Genomic DNA, 17,383 nt, shown 5'->3' with positions numbered 1-17,383 from the left:
AGTGCTTGCAAGAAGGCTTGAAGTTTGTAAGTAATCATGAAGGCACATAGTTTCCTAAATTCTTACTATTTCTCATGCAAGAAATCTCCTATAAGCAAACTCAAAATTCTTGTTGTGATCCCTAATTTATTTATTTCATGGAAACAAATTCACATTTTTTTTGAAACAGATTTTATAGCAGAACAGAATATATTTGTCTTGGAAAGCTAGGAATGGGGTTGCAAATGAATGGTCAAGAGCATGACAGATCAGAGGCAATAAGAGTAGGATACAACAAGGGCAGTCACAATGAGACTAAAAATGCTAATCTTAGGGTCACTGTAAAAAAAAAAGAAGGGTATTGGGGAAAGCAGGTAGCAATGATTCTTAAGAGAGGCACTTCTAGGTCTGCTGGGTTCTCCTTCATTCCTCCAGGTTACTGGATTACAGTAACTGTCGCAGCAGGATAGTTCACTGAGGAAGCAATGGTCATGATATTTAAGGGAATGTTCTCCCACAGATGCCTATGATTGATTTCCCATCTCTGATAAAACAGGAAGGGAGAACAAGGAAGGATCTAGATTCATTGACTCAGACCACAGGTGCAGAAGCACTCAGACCTCTCTGTCCTGAACCTAACTATATTGTTAGGTTGATTTCAGTCCTGTGCAAGTTGGCCTCTAGTGAGAGGAAGCTTGCTATTTTTTCCTCCACCTGTATTGATTAACATTCACCCTGAGTACTATACGAAATGTAATTATTTGTTAAACATTTGGTGCTGCCTAAGATGACAAGGTAATAAAGATATTCAAGGTACAATAAAAATCAGGCATGGAAAAGCAATTTATTGCTTCTCAAAAATGAATGCTAAGTAGAAACAGATTATATTATGTATTAATTGATTAGAACAGAATCTATTAACATTATAATGGTATAATAGGCTGGGAGGCATATTTTAAAAGTTGATTTTTTAAAATAATTTTTCCAATGTAGTTTCCCAAATTTACAAAAAGGTAATTTTAATATTCATTTTTCTTATTAATTTATTATATTATTTTTCCAAAATACATATAAAATAAATTTAACATTTTTTTTAAATTTTGAGTTCCAAATTCTCTTCCTTTCCCTTCTTCTCTCCCATTGAAAAGGCAAGCAATTTGATTATAACTGTGTAGTCATGCCATATAGACTTCCATGTAATACTGTGAAAGAAAACTCAGAAAAAGAAAACTCAAGAAAAATAGAATAAAGAAAAAGTATCATTGATCTATATTCAAGTCTCAATAGTTCATTCTCTGTATATGAAGATCCTTTTTCATTACAAATCCTTCAAAATTTTCTTGTATCAGTGTATTGATGAGAATAGCTGAGCTATTCTTATTAGTTCATCATCTAATACTGCTGTTACTATGCCCAATGTTCTGCTTCTGCTATTTCCAGTTTTCATCAGTTCATGTAAGTCTTCCAGATTTTTCTGAGACCATTCTTTAATCATTTCTTATAACAAAATAACATTCCATCATAATCTTACAGCACTGCTTGTTCAGCCATTTCCCAAATCATGGACATCCCCTTAATTTCCAATTCTTTGTTACCCTAAAATGAGCTTTAAACAGATATTTTTTTATATAACCCCTTTTCCTTTTTTTAAATCTCTTTGGGATATAGACTTAATAGTGGCACTGCTTGGTTAAAGGATATGCATGGTTTTTTAGCCCTTTTATAGTTTGGGACATAGTTCTAAATTGCTTTTGAGAATCTTTGAATCCATTCATTATTCCATTAACAGCACATTAATTTATTAATTTTCTCACATCTCCTCCAATACTTTTGATTTTCCTTTACTGTTCTATACATTAATCTAATAAGTGTCAGGAAGTACTTCAGAATTGTTTTAATTTTCATTTCTCTAATCAATTGTGATTTATAGCATTTCTCATAAGACTATAGATAAGATTATAAAGCATTTTCCATAAGACTTTAAGACTAAAGATTACTTTGCCTGAAAACTGCCTGTTCCTATCCATTCACTATCAATTGAGGAATGGTTTTTATTTCTATAGATTTAACTCTTTTCTACATATTTGAGAAATGAATCTTTTATCAGAGAATTTTCCTTTAATTTTTTTACAATAACAATGATCAATTGTGTATTTCTCTGCATTCTAAATTTTTCTTGTTTATTACACTCTCTCTCCTTTCATCCTGTCCATTCTCAAAAGGTTTTTGCTTCTGACATTTACTTCTCCAATCTACCTTCCCTTTTGTGTCTTCTCATTCCTCTTATGCACTTCCCCCTCCTACATTCCTTTATGGCAAGATAGATTTTTACACCCAATGGAGTGTGTATGTTATTCCCTCTGAGTGAATTCCAATGAGAGTAAGTTTCTTGAACTCACCTCCCCTCTTCCTCTATGTTTCCCTCCATTATAAAATCTCTTTTTATGTTAGAAAATTCTTCGCATTCTATCTGTTCCTTTCTTCTTTTTCCAATGCATTCTTTTTCTACTTCCTTGATTTTATTTTTTCAGACAAGCATTCCAATCATATTCAGCTTACACTTGTGCTTTCTTTCTATCTAATTTTTTAATAAATTATTTTCTTCACTGAATTTTTGTAACTCCTTTTCCATTTGGTCAGTTCTACTTTTCAAGGCATTATTCTTTTCATTGGATTTTTGTTCCTCTTTTACCATTTGACCTATTCTGTTTTTTGACATGTTCAGTAGTTTTCCAGCCTAAGACAACTTGGCAGGTCATCAGGAACATCTGTTGAACCATGGTGAGAGAGAAATGTAATCAGGACAAACCTCATCAATGCAGACCAGTCCCAGCAAACAAGGAACAGACACTGGGAGACTGAATCAATGGAAGCAAAGGCAGTTTCTATATCTCCTAGCCCAGAGACACGAAAGACAACTTAGAAGTTCATCGGGAATAGTCTGTTGCACCTGAGTGAGAGAGGAACAAAGTCCAGCTGTGGAGCCAACCCTATAGTAAACCAACCCCAGCAAACCAGGAACAGACCTTAGGAGTCACTGAATAAGAAGCAGCTGCAGCTGCTACTAGAGACCTCGGCCCACAGATAGTAAGGGGATCAGAAGGAGATTACAGGTCTTTTTTGCTAACATAGAGGCTATTGTTGCTTTCCCCATATTCAGATCCTGGTTGCAATCTTGGATAGAAGTCTGAGGGCAAGGAGGACCACTAGTCCATCAGAGCTTATGGCCATATTGGATCAGGGTTCCATCCTCTCCATCCAAGGTTCTATCCAGGACAGAAAAGAGTGCATGTGGTCACTCATAGGCCAGAGCATAGGCCAAGAGAGTGCTAGACACTTCTCCTTGGATCATACTATCTTGGAAGAATTGAAAGTTTACAGATCCCAGAAGAAAACATCAGTCCCCAAACTCAGAAACTTGAGATAGTGCACCCTCTACCATAGAAGCAGTGTCCTACCTTAACAGAATAAAAATCAAGTCATAGGAAAGGAAAATGAGCAAATAACAGAAAACAATTTGACCAGAAAACATTACTGTTGTGACAGTGAAGGTCAAAACACACACTCAGAAGAAGATAACAAAGTCAAAGCTCCTACATCCAAAGGCTTCAAGAAAAAATTGAATTGGTCAAAGAACAATGAAGAGTTCAAAACTGATTTTGGAAATCAAATAAGAGAGGTAGAAGAAAAATTAGGAAAAGAAATGAGAGTGATGCAAAAAAAATTATGAAAAACAAAACACCAGTTTGATAAAGGAGACACAAAAAATACTGAAGAAAATAGAACCTTAAAAAACAGACAAGGCCAAATAGAGAAAGAGGTCCAAAAAGACAATTAGAAGAAAAATGCCTTAAAAAGCAGGATTGACCTAATGGAAAAGGAAGCACAAAATCTTACTGAAGAAAAAATTCCATAAGAATTAGAATTGAGCAAATAAAAGCTAATGACTTTATTAGAAATCTAGAAACAATAAAGCAAAATGAACAAATGAAAAAATAGAAGACTGTGAAATATCTCATTGGAAAAACAACTGACATGGAAAATAGATCCAGAAAAGGTAATTTTTAAATAATGGACTACCTGAAAATCATGATAATAAAACTTAGATATCATCTCCAAAAAAAATCATCAAGGAAAACTGCCTTAATATTCAAGAACCAGAGGATAAAATAAGAATTGAAAGAATCCACCAATAATCTCCTGAAATAAATCTCAAAATGAAAAATCTAAAGAATATTAGAACCAAATTCCAGAGCTCCTAGGAAAAGGGGAAAATATTACAAGCAGAAAAAACAATTCAAGTAATGAAGTCACAGTCAAGATAGCAAAAGATTTAGTAGCTTCTACATTAAAGAATCATACAGCATGGAATATAATATTCTGAAAGTCAAAAGAGCTTGAATTCAACTCCCCAGCAAAACTGAGCATGCTCTTTCAGGGGAAAAGAAGACCATTCAATGAAATAGAGGACTTTCAAACTCTCCTGCTGAAAAGACCAGAGCTGAACAGAAAATATGATCTTCAAATATAAGACTCAAGAGAAGCATAACAAGGTAAACAGAAAAGGAAAATCATAAGGGACTTAATGATGTGGAACTGTTTTTATGTCTATATGGTAAAATGATACTGATAACTCGAGAACTTTCTTATTGCTAGTTAGTAGTGGGTGGGGAGAGAGAGAGAGAGAGAGAGAGAGAGAGAGAGAGAGAGAGAGAGAGAGATGTTTGTTTTTCATTCTCAAAGAAGACATGATTTTAGGGAGGTGATGCCATGACATTCATGTGAATTGGATTGGGTGGGGGGGGTGCTGTACTAAGTCATCAGCTTCACTTTCTCCTCCAGAATCATCTGGGTCCAGTGGCCAGATATGGATCAGGACAACTAGAGACATCCCTGGATACAATGCAACCAGGGTTAAGTGCCCAAGGTTACAAAGATAGTAAATATCAAGTGTCTGAGGTCCTATTTGAATTCAGTTGCTCCTGACACCAGTTTTGTTGCTCTCTCCAGTGCTGTAGCTGCTGAGAGAGAGAGAGAGAGAGAGAGAGAGAGAGAGAGAGAGAGAGAGAAAGCATAGGTGTGAATTGAATATGAAAGGATGCTATGTAAATAAAATTAAGGGTGAAAGAAGAATATAATGGGAGAAAAGGAAGGGAAAAGGTAGAATAGGGTAAATTATCTCACATAAAAGAGACAAGGAAAAATTTTTTACAGTTGAAGGGCAAGAAGGGGGGATTTGAGGGGGAGTAATTGAACTTTCCATAAATCAGAATTTGATCAAAGAGGAAATAACTTACACAGACAATTGGGTATGGAAAACTATCTTATCCTATGGGAAAGTAGAAGGGGAAAGGGATAAAGTATGGAGATTAAGTGAGGGAAGACAGATTGGGGAAGGAGGTAGTCAAAAGCAAAACACTTTAGATAAGGGACAGGGTGAAATGAGAGAGAATAGAATAAACAGGCAATAGGATGGAAGAAAATTAAGTTAGTAATAATAGTAATTGAGAAAAGTTTTTCTAATAGTCTTTATTTCTCAAATATATAGAGAACGGAACCAAATTTATAAAAATTAAAGCCATTCCCCAATTGATGAATGATCAAAGTATATGAACAGTTTTAAAATGAGGTTTTCAATGCTATCTATAGCCACATAATATTTTTCTAACTAACCATTGATTAGAGAAATGAAAATTTTTAAAAAATTCTGAGCTATTACTGTAAACCTATTAGATTGGTTATTGGGACAGAAAAAAATGCTGGAGGAAATCTTGGGAAAATGAGAAATTAATTATGCATTCAACCAGTCTGGAGAGCAAGTTGGAAGTATGCCCAAAGGGCTATAACATCATGCATGCCATTTGATCTAGCACTGTCACAACTAGATCTGTATCCAAAAAAAAGATGAAAAGCAAAAAGGAAACGGGACCAATATGTACAAGGATCTATGTGGCAGTTCTTTTCTGGTGGCAAAGAACTGGAAATTAAAGGAATGTCCATCATTTGGGAATGGTTGAACAAATTGTGGTGTGTGATTAAGATGGAATTTCTATTGTAAGAAATAAGTAAAGGACTCTCAGATAAACCTGGCAATGCTTATATGAACTGATGCAAAGTCAAGCTGTACAAAGTAACAGCATCTGTAAATTTCACTTTTCTTAGCAATACAATGACACATGACAACTCTGAAGGACTTATGGTGAAGAATGTTGTTCATCCCTAGAGAAAGAGTTAATAGTTTTCAGAGTACAGATTGAAGTATGCTTTTTTTAATTTTATTTTTCTTGAAGTTTCTTTTTTTGGGGGGGGGGGATAAGTCTATGTTTTCTTTGACAATGTGAATATTATATAAATGTTTTACATGTTTAGACATTTTTGACCTATATCACATTGCTTGTTTTCACAATGATGGCAGATGAGGAGGGGGAAAAAGAGAGGAATTTGGAACTTAGTGTTTTAAAAATGAATGTGAAAAATAGTTTTTACTAGTAACTTTAGAGAAATAAAATAATAAATAAAATTTTAAAAATATATTATTTGGGGGCAGCTAGGTGGTGTAGCAGATAGAGCACCAAGTCTGGAGTCAGGAGGACCTGAGTTCAAATCCAGCTTTAGACCCGACCCTTAATAATTACCTAGGTGTGACCTTGGGCAAATCACTTAACTCCATTGCCTTACCATATATATATATACATATATATGCATATACATATATATGTGTGTGTGTGTGTGTGTGATTTTTTGCCAGTTGAGTGGAGAATGGACTGGAATGGGGCGGGGGGAGAAATATAGGGAAAAGAGCAACCAACAGGCTATTGTAACAGTCCTGGTTTGAGATAATTAGAATCTGATCCAGAATAGTAACCATGTCAGAGCAGAAAAGAGGTTATATAAGATAGACATAAAATTTAAAAAGACAAGCCTTGGCAACAAATCAGAGTATGTAAATGTTTAGAGGGATGAGTGAGAGAAAAAAAAGAATGACGCATTGTTTATAAGACTGAATGATGGGGAGTATGGTGGTACCTTCCAGAGTAATAGAAAAGTTAGGAAAAGGGAAGAATTTGTGGGCAGAGATTATGAATTAAATTTTGGATGTATAAAGATTTCAATGTTTATAGGATTTATACATTTCAGAGATGAGGGACAGAGAAGTAGATCTGAGAAAATTAACTTAGAGATGATAATTGAATTCATAGGAGCTGATGAGATATCAAGTGATATAGAAAAGAAAAGGAGAAATGATCAAGATTCCAGAACAGAACCCCAGGAGAAAGCCATAATTATTAGGCATGGTCTGAATGAAAATCCAGTAACAGGAACCAAGAAGAAGCTTTTTCACAGGTAAGAGGAGAACCAGGTAAGAGTGTCCTGAAAATGTTGAAAGAATAGAGTACAAAAAAGAAGAGAGTGAGAATCTCAAAGGCTGCAGACAGGTAATCAGGTTGAAGGTTGAAAAAAGTCATTAGATTTGTCCTTTGAAAGAGCATCAGTAACTTTAAAATAAGTAGTTTCATTTGAATCATAAAGTCAGAAGTCAGACTGTAAAGATCTCAAGGATTTAAGTGACAAAAGGAAGGAAAGACATGGCAAGGGATGAAAAAACTAAGTGAGGGTTTTTTGAGAATAAGAAACAAACATGTTTGTAGGGAAGCAGACAATCAATGGGAATAATTGAAGATAAGTGAGAGAATGATAATCAGAGGAGGTAATTCACTGGATAAGACAAAATAATTGAGATCATTTGTGAATGAAGAGGAGTTGGCCTTGGCAAAAAGGCCATTTTGTTATATGATTAAGGAGGAAATAGCAGTCAAAAGCATGTGAATGAGTTGCTAAGGAGAGGAGGAGAATGGGAAGAAAAGAGGGAGATTGATTTTTCTTTGACTTTCCTAAACTGGCCACCTCCCAACCCACTCTGAGATTCACTTCCTTCCTCAGCCTGTCTCATGCATCCAAACCTCCCACCAAGCTCACTGTTGTGAGTTTCCCCTTTCCTTTCATCTTCTTTTACTCTTGAACCACTCTCAACTCAGAATTGATTTGTCCCTCTCTAGTTGACAGCAAAGATAATTTTACCTGTAAATGAGTCAAATATAAATGCTGCCTGAAATTACCTCATTGTGGGGTCCATGCACTAGTTGGGAGCTTTGTTGGAAGAAGTATTTCATATGTAAAAAAATGGGAATGACAGTTGTAAATGCCAGGAATAAGATTGCTGTTACAAGTTTCCATTCTTTGCTACTTGATGTTTCATCAAAAACAATTCCTGCATATGAGAAAGGAGTTATAAGCTTATGAGAAGAAACAAGATATACCTTCCCAAGTCTTTTGAGGAAGAAGGACTGAAACTATATGTTTCTGGTCCCTTGGCAGTCCTGGGCTGTTAGGCCTCTCCATATGGGATACAAATGTGCTTTAATGCACCACATTCTATTCTAGTAAATCCATACTCAGGATGGTGCCAGGACTCTATATTTTGGGTACGGACATAGAAGTAACATAGGGAACTAGTCACACTTAAGGGATAAGACTGCTTGGACTCCAGGAGAGCTGGATTTTAAAAAAAAGAAAGAAAATTCAGGTTCTGGGCTGCAAAGAAAAATGGGTCACATTCAGAATTCAGGACAAATTCAGAAGTATAACTGAATGTGGATTGGTGGGCACTCTTGGGTCAGAGCAGTGATAAAATTTGGCCCAAATAATGGGTCAGGGCAGTATGTGAACTAAAAGGTACCCAGTTGAGAAATACTCAAGATTAGGGACTGAGGAATAAATAAGGAATAAATGAAAAATGAATTAATGAACACTGAGATATACTCAGAGTCTATAGTGTTACTGAAGTTTTATTATCATTTCATGATTTTGTCACATTGCTGCTCCATCCCTCCCTTCTTTTTTTTTAACAAGGCAAACAGGGTTAAGTGGCTTGCCCAAGGCCACACAGCTAGGTAATTATTAAGTGTCTGAGACCGGATTGGAACCCAGGTACGCCTGACTCCAGGGCCAGTGCTTTATCCACTATGCCACCTAGCCGCCCCTCATCCCTTCCTTCTTACCTCTGCATCTGTGCCGCATCCACAAGTAAAAAAGGCCCATTTCAATTTCCAATGTAGTAGTCAGAACGAAAATTCCACTAATCTCACCCATCCAGGGATATGACCTGCGAAAATATACTGACAGAAATCCCCAACTCTAAGAAAATGATTTTGATCTTGTTTTCTTTGCTGTCTCCTCCCCATAGCAAGGTTCAAGTACAACTAGGTTGCTCATATGATAGCTGCACCTCACAATAATAAATGGTCCTTGTGGTACTCAAAACTAAACTTTATATGTAAGAGTGATCTTTTCACCTTTCTATTGTGCCCTCTGGAATTCCTACTCCTTAATAACAAATGTTCCTTTACTTCAAATCTCTTTCTTGTTTTCTAGTCCTTAATTAATTTACAAAACTGTCTTCATTTTAAATTTCTCTCTCTCTCTCTCTCTCTCTCTCTCTCTCTCTCTCTCTCTCTCTCTCTCTCTCTCTCTCTCTCCCTCATTTCCTCCATTTTTTGGCACTCAGTGAGACTTGGCTGCCCCGCAAGAATATTTCATCTTTTGGATGGTCTTTCCACTATTTTTTGTTCCTTTCTTCATATCCCCCAACACAATGGTCTTTGAGAGGGACTCAGAAAGTTATTCATTTCCATTACCACTCCCAGACTTCCAATTTATTTCTATAATTTAGTAATCCTTCTTTCCTTTCAAGCTCATTCTGTCAAAAAAAAACCCTAACCCAATTATTTGACTGTTTCCTATTGACCTCCAGATAATTCTACTTTTCTCAGTGTGAAAGTACCTGTCTCATTGTATTTCTTTCCACTCTAAATCTTGTCATAAGATGACTTATCTATTCTTGTGTTGATATTCCTTCAAAAATTCAATCTCTTAATCTCCTCAGGTTCCATGACTTTAGTTCTCCAGTCTAGCTCAGTCTGATAGTCATACCCTTGACTTTCCGAATACCCATAAATTTCCACCCATACTTTCCCTTTGCCTCATTCCTTCTAAACCTAATCTTTTTCTCCACAATTTCTTCCCATCTTTTCGCCCCTCAATACTTTTTCCAACTATCATTCCTGACATTATTTCATGTTCCTCTGTTCCTAATATTGCCTTTATAATTAATCAGTATAAATGTTAAATTTTGACTTACCTTCATAGTAAAACTGCCCTAATCCTCTCAAAAATATGTCTAGATTCAAAATGGTAATGTATTAAGTTACCAAATCTTGTTAATTCAACTTCCAACATGTCTCTTGCATTATTAGTCTCCTCCTCTGCTCATGTGGCCAACTTCTAAAATGGAACTTAATCAGTTCAACAGATTTCCTTGCTTCAAAAGTTTCCTCTTTCCAAATTCATCTTCCTTTCAGCTACCAAAGTGATTTTTTGTTAAAGAATTCTATGTCTCTCTTCTGCACAACAAACAGCAGTGCTACTCTATTCCCCCTAGAGTCTAATATGAACTTTTTTGTCATTAAACACCTTTATGACCTGGTCCCACATGTAAAGCCCTATCCTACATGACTTCTCTTCAAACATTCTAAGGCCTACTATTCTACCTGCTGTCTCACCCAGCCCATTTTCCAACTCTTATGTTTTTCTACAGGCTGTCACCTTTGTCTGCTATGCACTCACTCCTAAACTTTACTTCTTAGAATCCTCCTTGTTTTTTTTCAAATAACAGCTCAATTGCCACCTTCCACAAGTCATGTTGCCAGATAACATTTAAAGATGCTGGTATAATCCCTCCTTAATTATTTTATATTTTTTATTCAGATTTAAAGATGCATTTTGCCTCCTCTGATAGAATGCAATTAATAAATACTTCTTTCTGGATTGATTGATTCAAGTATGATAAAATCTAGCCAAACTATATCAGTCTCTATCTTTTCTTCAGATTTCTCACAACATGTTATTCATATCTCCCCTTTATACTTATATCAATTTTGTGTCCTTGGCTCACTCTCACAGATACTATTAGTTCTATGAGGGCAAGCACAAGTTATTGAGTTAGCAAGGGCATGTACCAAGTTATAAAGATGCTAAATTCTTTCTTCAGTCAATATTCTGAACAGATATGCTGATAAGCCAGATAGGAAGCCCTTGACCCATTTCCCATTATACTTACCTTTGTATAGCAGCATATATAATAAAAATATTACATACAGCACAAACCACAGAACAATGAGGAAGAAAAAGTATAGTGGTGGCAACATCTGTGACACAGTTTCTTTACCTAAAACACAATTAATTGCACATAAGTCTCAGGACCCACATAGTAAAGTACTAATCCTTGCACCATCTTCCCTCCAAACCTTCCACTTATACACTCCACTGAACAGAGGGCAAGGCCATCTTTATGGTCATATTCTAGGTCCCACTAGGCCCTGCTACTTCCTACCCCAGCTTTGTATCCCATAAGAGATATTCTTCCCCTTCCACCAATAGCATTATCATGCCTAAATCCCCTTTCTCCTTACTCAGCTCAGGTATTTTACCAGATTTTAGATCCATCTATTTGTGTAATACATCATTAGGCATACCAGGACTATAAGAAGGACTAGGGGCCAGTTTTGTGTACTGTTAGTTGGATATTATACACATAGATTTCAGAGTTGGAAGGGAACTCAGTGGCACATCTCATTGCACTTAAATCAGATTCTGCCTTGAGACTCTCTCTACAAGTGGTCATTCAGTCTTGCTTAAAGTCTCATAGAGAGAGATAGTTAATTAATTCTAGTAGGGATTCCTTTCCCTTTGGTGTGGCTCTAATTATAAGATAGTTTTTTTCCCCATACATCAAGTCTAAACTTGTTCTTCTGAATTTGGTGTTTAAAAAAGACAAGCTGCTATGATACATGGCTTCTGGGGACCTCTGAGTGGGCACAGGAATTTTGATCATCTTTCAGAGTGAGGTTGAACCTGAGACAACATGGCCATGTCATCACTTTTGTCTCTAGTGTAGACATTTTTCCAGCTTTTAGCCTTTCATATGGCTAAGCTCTTATGTGCTTCAAAAGACACAATCAGAGCATCTGGGGCCTAAGATCATTATAAGGATTTGCTTGTAGCCAGACAGTGAAAACCAAAGTCCCATGGAACCTAAAGAACTCATTCCAGTAGATATATGGAGGTATACATCTTTTCATAGACTTAAGTCACATTTGGAAGTCAATTTGATTAGATCTAGGCTACATAGAAACTTTCATTGGTCTGAGCACACCCTCTCCCTACAATCTACAGGGACTGAAGTGGTATAGGAAAGAGAGTATCCCTAGGAAAACTATTTGTAATTCTCTTCTTACAATGTCAGTGAATATTCCTATGTAAAAGCTAACTGACATCAATTTTTAAATAGAATAGGGGTGGTAATCACTGGCAGTCAATAAGGAAAGAGACATAATAGAATGCTGCCTTTGAAAGATTAGAGAAAGGTAACCCCACTATTCCTCAAAAGTACCCTAGTCTACTGAAAAGAGATGTAGCCAGCCTCACTCTGGAAGACAAAGATGAGAAATTAGTTGTGTACTTGCCATAAGATCATAGATTTAAAGCTAAAAAACAAACAGGATTGTGGAGCCCAAACCACCTCTATTACCAAAGATGAAACTTAGGATCACAGAAGCAAAATGATTTGTCCGGATTTTACAAAGACAGAAAAAATGGAAAATAAATCAGACTTGTTCCACTTTGGCATAGAATAAGTAACAATGGTGAAAGCTACAGAAGATGATTTAAGTTTGATGTCAGCAAAAAATTCTTAATAACTGAATTCATCCATAAATGGAAAGGGCCCCCTTCACCAAGAAAGCATAAGGACTGCTCATTAGAAGTCTTGGAGCAAAGGTTGGAAGCTCTATCAAATACAACAAGCATCCATTGGGCATCTTCCATGTGCAAGGCACCAGGCTAGGTGGCCAATGATACAAGCCAAATGAAAATAGGGACCTGCAGGGCATGGTTTCTTGCAAAGGTTTTTTGTTCAGAAAAGTGGTGGAGTATATTACCTTTTAGTTCCCTTCCAACTAGGTTATCCTGTGATTCTGCTAATAGCAGTTAATAACAGGAAGATATTTTTTCTCCCTCCACACAGTTTCATAAACTTATCTAGTCCAGTCTCAAATCCTCACCTAAAACCTTCAGCTCCAAATCAGCTTCCCCTTGGTAAAAACCATTCTCAATGAGACACTTGTAGCTTCCTGCATCCAAGAGTCTCACATTGTGGATCTTCAGAGTGATATTCCCATTTGCCATACCATCTCTCACTAGTTCAGTCCTCCCTTGGTAATTGGGGTCCTGGTCTCCAAAACGATCCTCACCATCTTGATAGAGATGTACCACCCTACTGGATTGCAACCAGACCACCTCCATGTGCTGAGCACTCTGAGGTGGGGACAGGTAACATGGTAACTCTACTTCATCCCCAAATGAGGTCTGAAGGGGACCTGCAGGTCCAATAACTGAAAATTGTCCTGTTAATCAGGCAGGAAGAAGAAACAGAGGGTTAGAGTAAAGAACAGTAGAAGATGGAAGGATATACAAAATTTATTCAAGAAGGGTAAGAAGGGGACAGCTAAGTGGCACAGTGGATAGAGCACCGGTCCTGACTGAGTTCGAATCTGAACTCAAACACTTAATAATTATCTAGCTGTGTGACCTTGGCCAAATCATTTAACCCTATGGCCTTACAAAAAAAAAGCAAAAAAAAAAGGTATGAAGGACAGAATGCTAAAATTATATGAGGAGGAGGGAAAAAATTAAAGAAGAGAATGAGGGAAGCTGAGAAACATTTTTAAAAAGCAATTAATGGAGGTGACAGTATATATCAGGACAATGAGTAGACTATAGCAGAGAGGAAAGAGAAAAATTGAGAAAATCTCCAGAAAAGACTAAGAGAATAAGAGGGAATGGTTTGTAAGGATAGTAAGTAGGGATAGAATCTCTCTCTCTCTCTCTCTCTCTCTATATATATATATATATATATATATATATATATATATATATATATATATATATATATATATATATAACCCTCACTGTTTAGAATCCCATTCCTAGTCTCTGAAAGTCAAAATGAAGAAAAGATTCTTACCTGAGGCCAATGTTGACTTCTTGAGAAGGAGGATGAAAGCAATGACAAAATGAGAAAGAAAGGAGCCTGAAAGATTGAGACTCTCCATCACACCTGGGAGAGGACACAGGAAGGGAGGAGATTTTAGTGATTGATGTGAATTTTGGCATTTGACAGTAAATGATTATGAAAAAGATAATGGGGACATGTCTATGACAAGGAAACAGGAAGCCAATGGATAATTGGATTCAGTATCTCTACCAAAAAGACAAAAAGATTATGATTGATAAGAACATGGAGATTATTGACTAGGACTAGAATACAGGACACAAGCACTTATGAAAAGAACATAAGAAATCATTACATAATGACTGTCACTGACTTCTGTCAATCCCATTCAAGGCTGCCTGCCTGTGATCCTTAACTGCAAAGACTATTCAAAAAATCCTCTATCAGCACTGGACCCAGAACAAAAGCCTATGTCCTCATTTTTTCTCCAAGACTTCATCAGGGCCTCAGAGGATTTTCTCAGATCACATGACCCTCATATTTCCAATTCTTGCCTCCTGTCTAGACTCCCCCAAGTCATTCATTTTTCTGCTCTTGCCTGCTCTGATGAAGTCCTTCTGAGCCTCACTGTACTGAACCACTCCACCTTTTATAAGATTGAACTTAAAGGAAAGATCTTAAATGTAATCATCAGTTATTCTCAGCAGATCTGTCTCCAATCATTGCTACTTGGCATGGACTCAGTTTTCAGTTATTAACAGTCACACTCTCTGTCTTTCCAGTCTAGTGACTCTGAAACTCTGTTTATTACAATACAGCTTCTATTATTCATACTTTACTACTGACTACTTTATTCCTAATGTCTTCAATACTAACTCATAAATGCCCTACCCAAGATGTAGAGAAGAAAAGGGAAAGGTTTAAATTAATTTAATTAAATTTAATTCTTAATTTAAATTAATTTAAACCTTTTTTTCCCTACATCTTTTGATTCTCATTAAGACTGGAATCCCTCTTGTTTACATCATTTCCCTAGTCAACCTTTCTCTTACTGGTGGTAAGGTCACTCACACTGTCCCTCATGCACTAATGAAAATATAGGAAACTCTGAAGCAAGAAGAAAGGTCAGAAGAATCAATATGTATCATTTCCAGACATGTATACAATTCAACATGGAATGATAACATAGTATTTACACAATCCTTGCTCATTTTGACTTGTTTTTAGAGAACCTCAGATTTGAGTGTTACAACATTCAGAATCGGATTGGTTGCAGCTCAGAATACAATGGAATAAAAAGACAATGTGATGTGAGAAACCCATGTGAAGGACTTCAACAAAGAGATAGACTTCTGTTGAGAAGCCTTTGCGTTCCAGGGACTTACAAGTTAGCTGATTCATGGAAGGGTAACCCATACTAAATTGTTAAAAATTTACATTTTTAAAGAATGGCTGAAGTGACCACGAGTGACACAGTGAATAGAGCACTAGCCCTGGAGTCTGGATGAATTCAAATTCAGTCTCAGATATTGACACTCACTAGCTCTGTGACCTGGGCAAGTCATTTAACCCTGACTCCTCAACAACAACACAAAAAAAAAAAGCATAACCTCAGAAAATAGAGCAGAATCTATCAAGACTTGACCACAACTACCTATTACCTACAGGAGAGTTAATTGGACTTTCAATGAGCAGGAGGCAAATGTTCAACAATCACTTCAGGGATCACTGGGCAAAAAAAGATTATCCACCAGTGGTACAAAGACTGTCTGTCCCACATAGGGAAATGAAAGTGATGTTTCTAATGAAGAAGACTGTGTACTCCTATAGAGCAAGATGATTGAAGGTCAAAGGCAAGTTCCTTGCAAATAGCAAGAATTGCTACATAAAGACTTTTAAAGCACCAATATAGCCCATAAGACACAAACCTACTGATAGCTACCCTGCCCTTGTTGTTAGCCCGAGTATACTCAAACTAATCCATAATGATCCTGATTGTCAGTCTATACCTTTTACTAGCTCAGGTATAGAGGCATCAAGATCAGTTACTAGAAAAGAACTAGACCCAGGCAAATAATGACATTAACATGTAGGTAAACCTAAAGAAATGGTTACATACTTATCCAGATTAAAAAATAGAGATTGCCTATGAGAAATGTGCCTTGCATTTAAATGTATATATTCATTGCTACATATATTGATTACTGCATATTTGAATCATCCTGGTCATGCTTTTTAACTTGGCTACAGTCTTCCCAGGATGTAGCATCCAGATCCAGTAATGATGCTTTAGATATTGTCTGATTTAAGCAGCTTACAATGAACCAATCCCTTCTATCCTCTAGGTAAAATGCTGTTCAGTGAAGGCTGGCACCATTTCATCCACTCTATACCATGCGATTTTTTTCTGGTTACTTTATCTTCTCAATTTTGTAATGTTCACAGCCCTTCTTCTAGTCTACCCTAACCACAACCTGCATTTGCTCTACTCCCAGTACAGTTATTCCTTCTCACTCAGCACCCTCCCCCCACTTACTTTGCCAACATGTAATGAATTGTTCCCCATCTGTCTCCTTAGGCCTCATCCAGTCCATGAAAATCAGGGTGGCTGGAACAGCTGTTCAGGCTCAGGCTGATCCCTTTTATTATGCCAATTATTGCCTCCTTCCCTATAGAGTATAGACTCAGAAAAGAAAGAGCTGAAGTGGAGGTAGGTTGTGGAAGTGGTGAAATGGAGGTTGGCCAGTGGTAGCGGTGAAAAAGGAGGAAGAATGAGGCTGAGGATAGAAACCAGACTTACCTCCTAACCTGTGCTGAGCCAAGCTAAACTGTGCTGAGGGACAATGTTGAAAACCTGTGTTGGCTGACCTGTGTGTAATATCTCCTTTAAGTTTCTTCACACAAGAGGAGGATTTCTCCTATGTGTTACCTAGACTAGGAGCCAGTGTGATAGTATGTAATCAAATTTCTTCTCCACCCATTCTTCCATGACCTCTCCTTTCCCCCAGGCAAGGTAGGAGCAGTCATGTATTCATTCTTAAAAAGGGGGATCCTCTGCAACAGAGCTCAGATCTATCCAGGTCCCACTCCACCTTAAGAAACTTGTTCCACTACACTCTTGGTGTCAGTATGAGGTAACCCAGACCACCCCCCCCAAATACACTCCTTCCTGGGCTTATATCCTATGACTGCTCCTCTCCATTATTATATCTGACTGCCTCTTTATGCTGTGACTTATGCTGTGAATCCCTATATTTAATTTATTTATTTATTTTT

The 17,383-nt window shown here is 36.9% G+C and overlaps 1 protein-coding gene across 1 annotated transcript; it reads right to left on the bottom strand.

Moving 5' to 3' along the window:
* Positions 1 to 1,066: 1,066 nt before the first annotated feature.
* Positions 1,067 to 16,987, bottom strand: LOC141496958 (myelin-oligodendrocyte glycoprotein-like). Its single transcript, XM_074199534.1, has 7 exons — positions 16,908 to 16,987; positions 14,120 to 14,212; positions 13,158 to 13,499; positions 11,156 to 11,263; positions 9,039 to 9,155; positions 8,097 to 8,248; positions 1,067 to 2,929 (listed from the first exon to the last, which is right to left on the bottom strand). The coding sequence occupies exons 2-7, from the start codon at positions 14,205 to 14,207 to the stop codon at positions 2,843 to 2,845; spliced, it is 894 nt and encodes a 297-aa protein (XP_074055635.1). The 5' UTR covers positions 14,208 to 14,212; positions 16,908 to 16,987; the 3' UTR covers positions 1,067 to 2,842.
* Positions 16,988 to 17,383: the final 396 nt, after the last annotated feature.

Source organism: Macrotis lagotis, chromosome X (assembly GCF_037893015.1).
Source record: "Macrotis lagotis isolate mMagLag1 chromosome X, bilby.v1.9.chrom.fasta, whole genome shotgun sequence".
Taxonomy (NCBI): Eukaryota; Metazoa; Chordata; class Mammalia; order Peramelemorphia; family Peramelidae; genus Macrotis; species Macrotis lagotis.
This window is presented reverse-complemented; position numbering and strand designations above follow the sequence as displayed.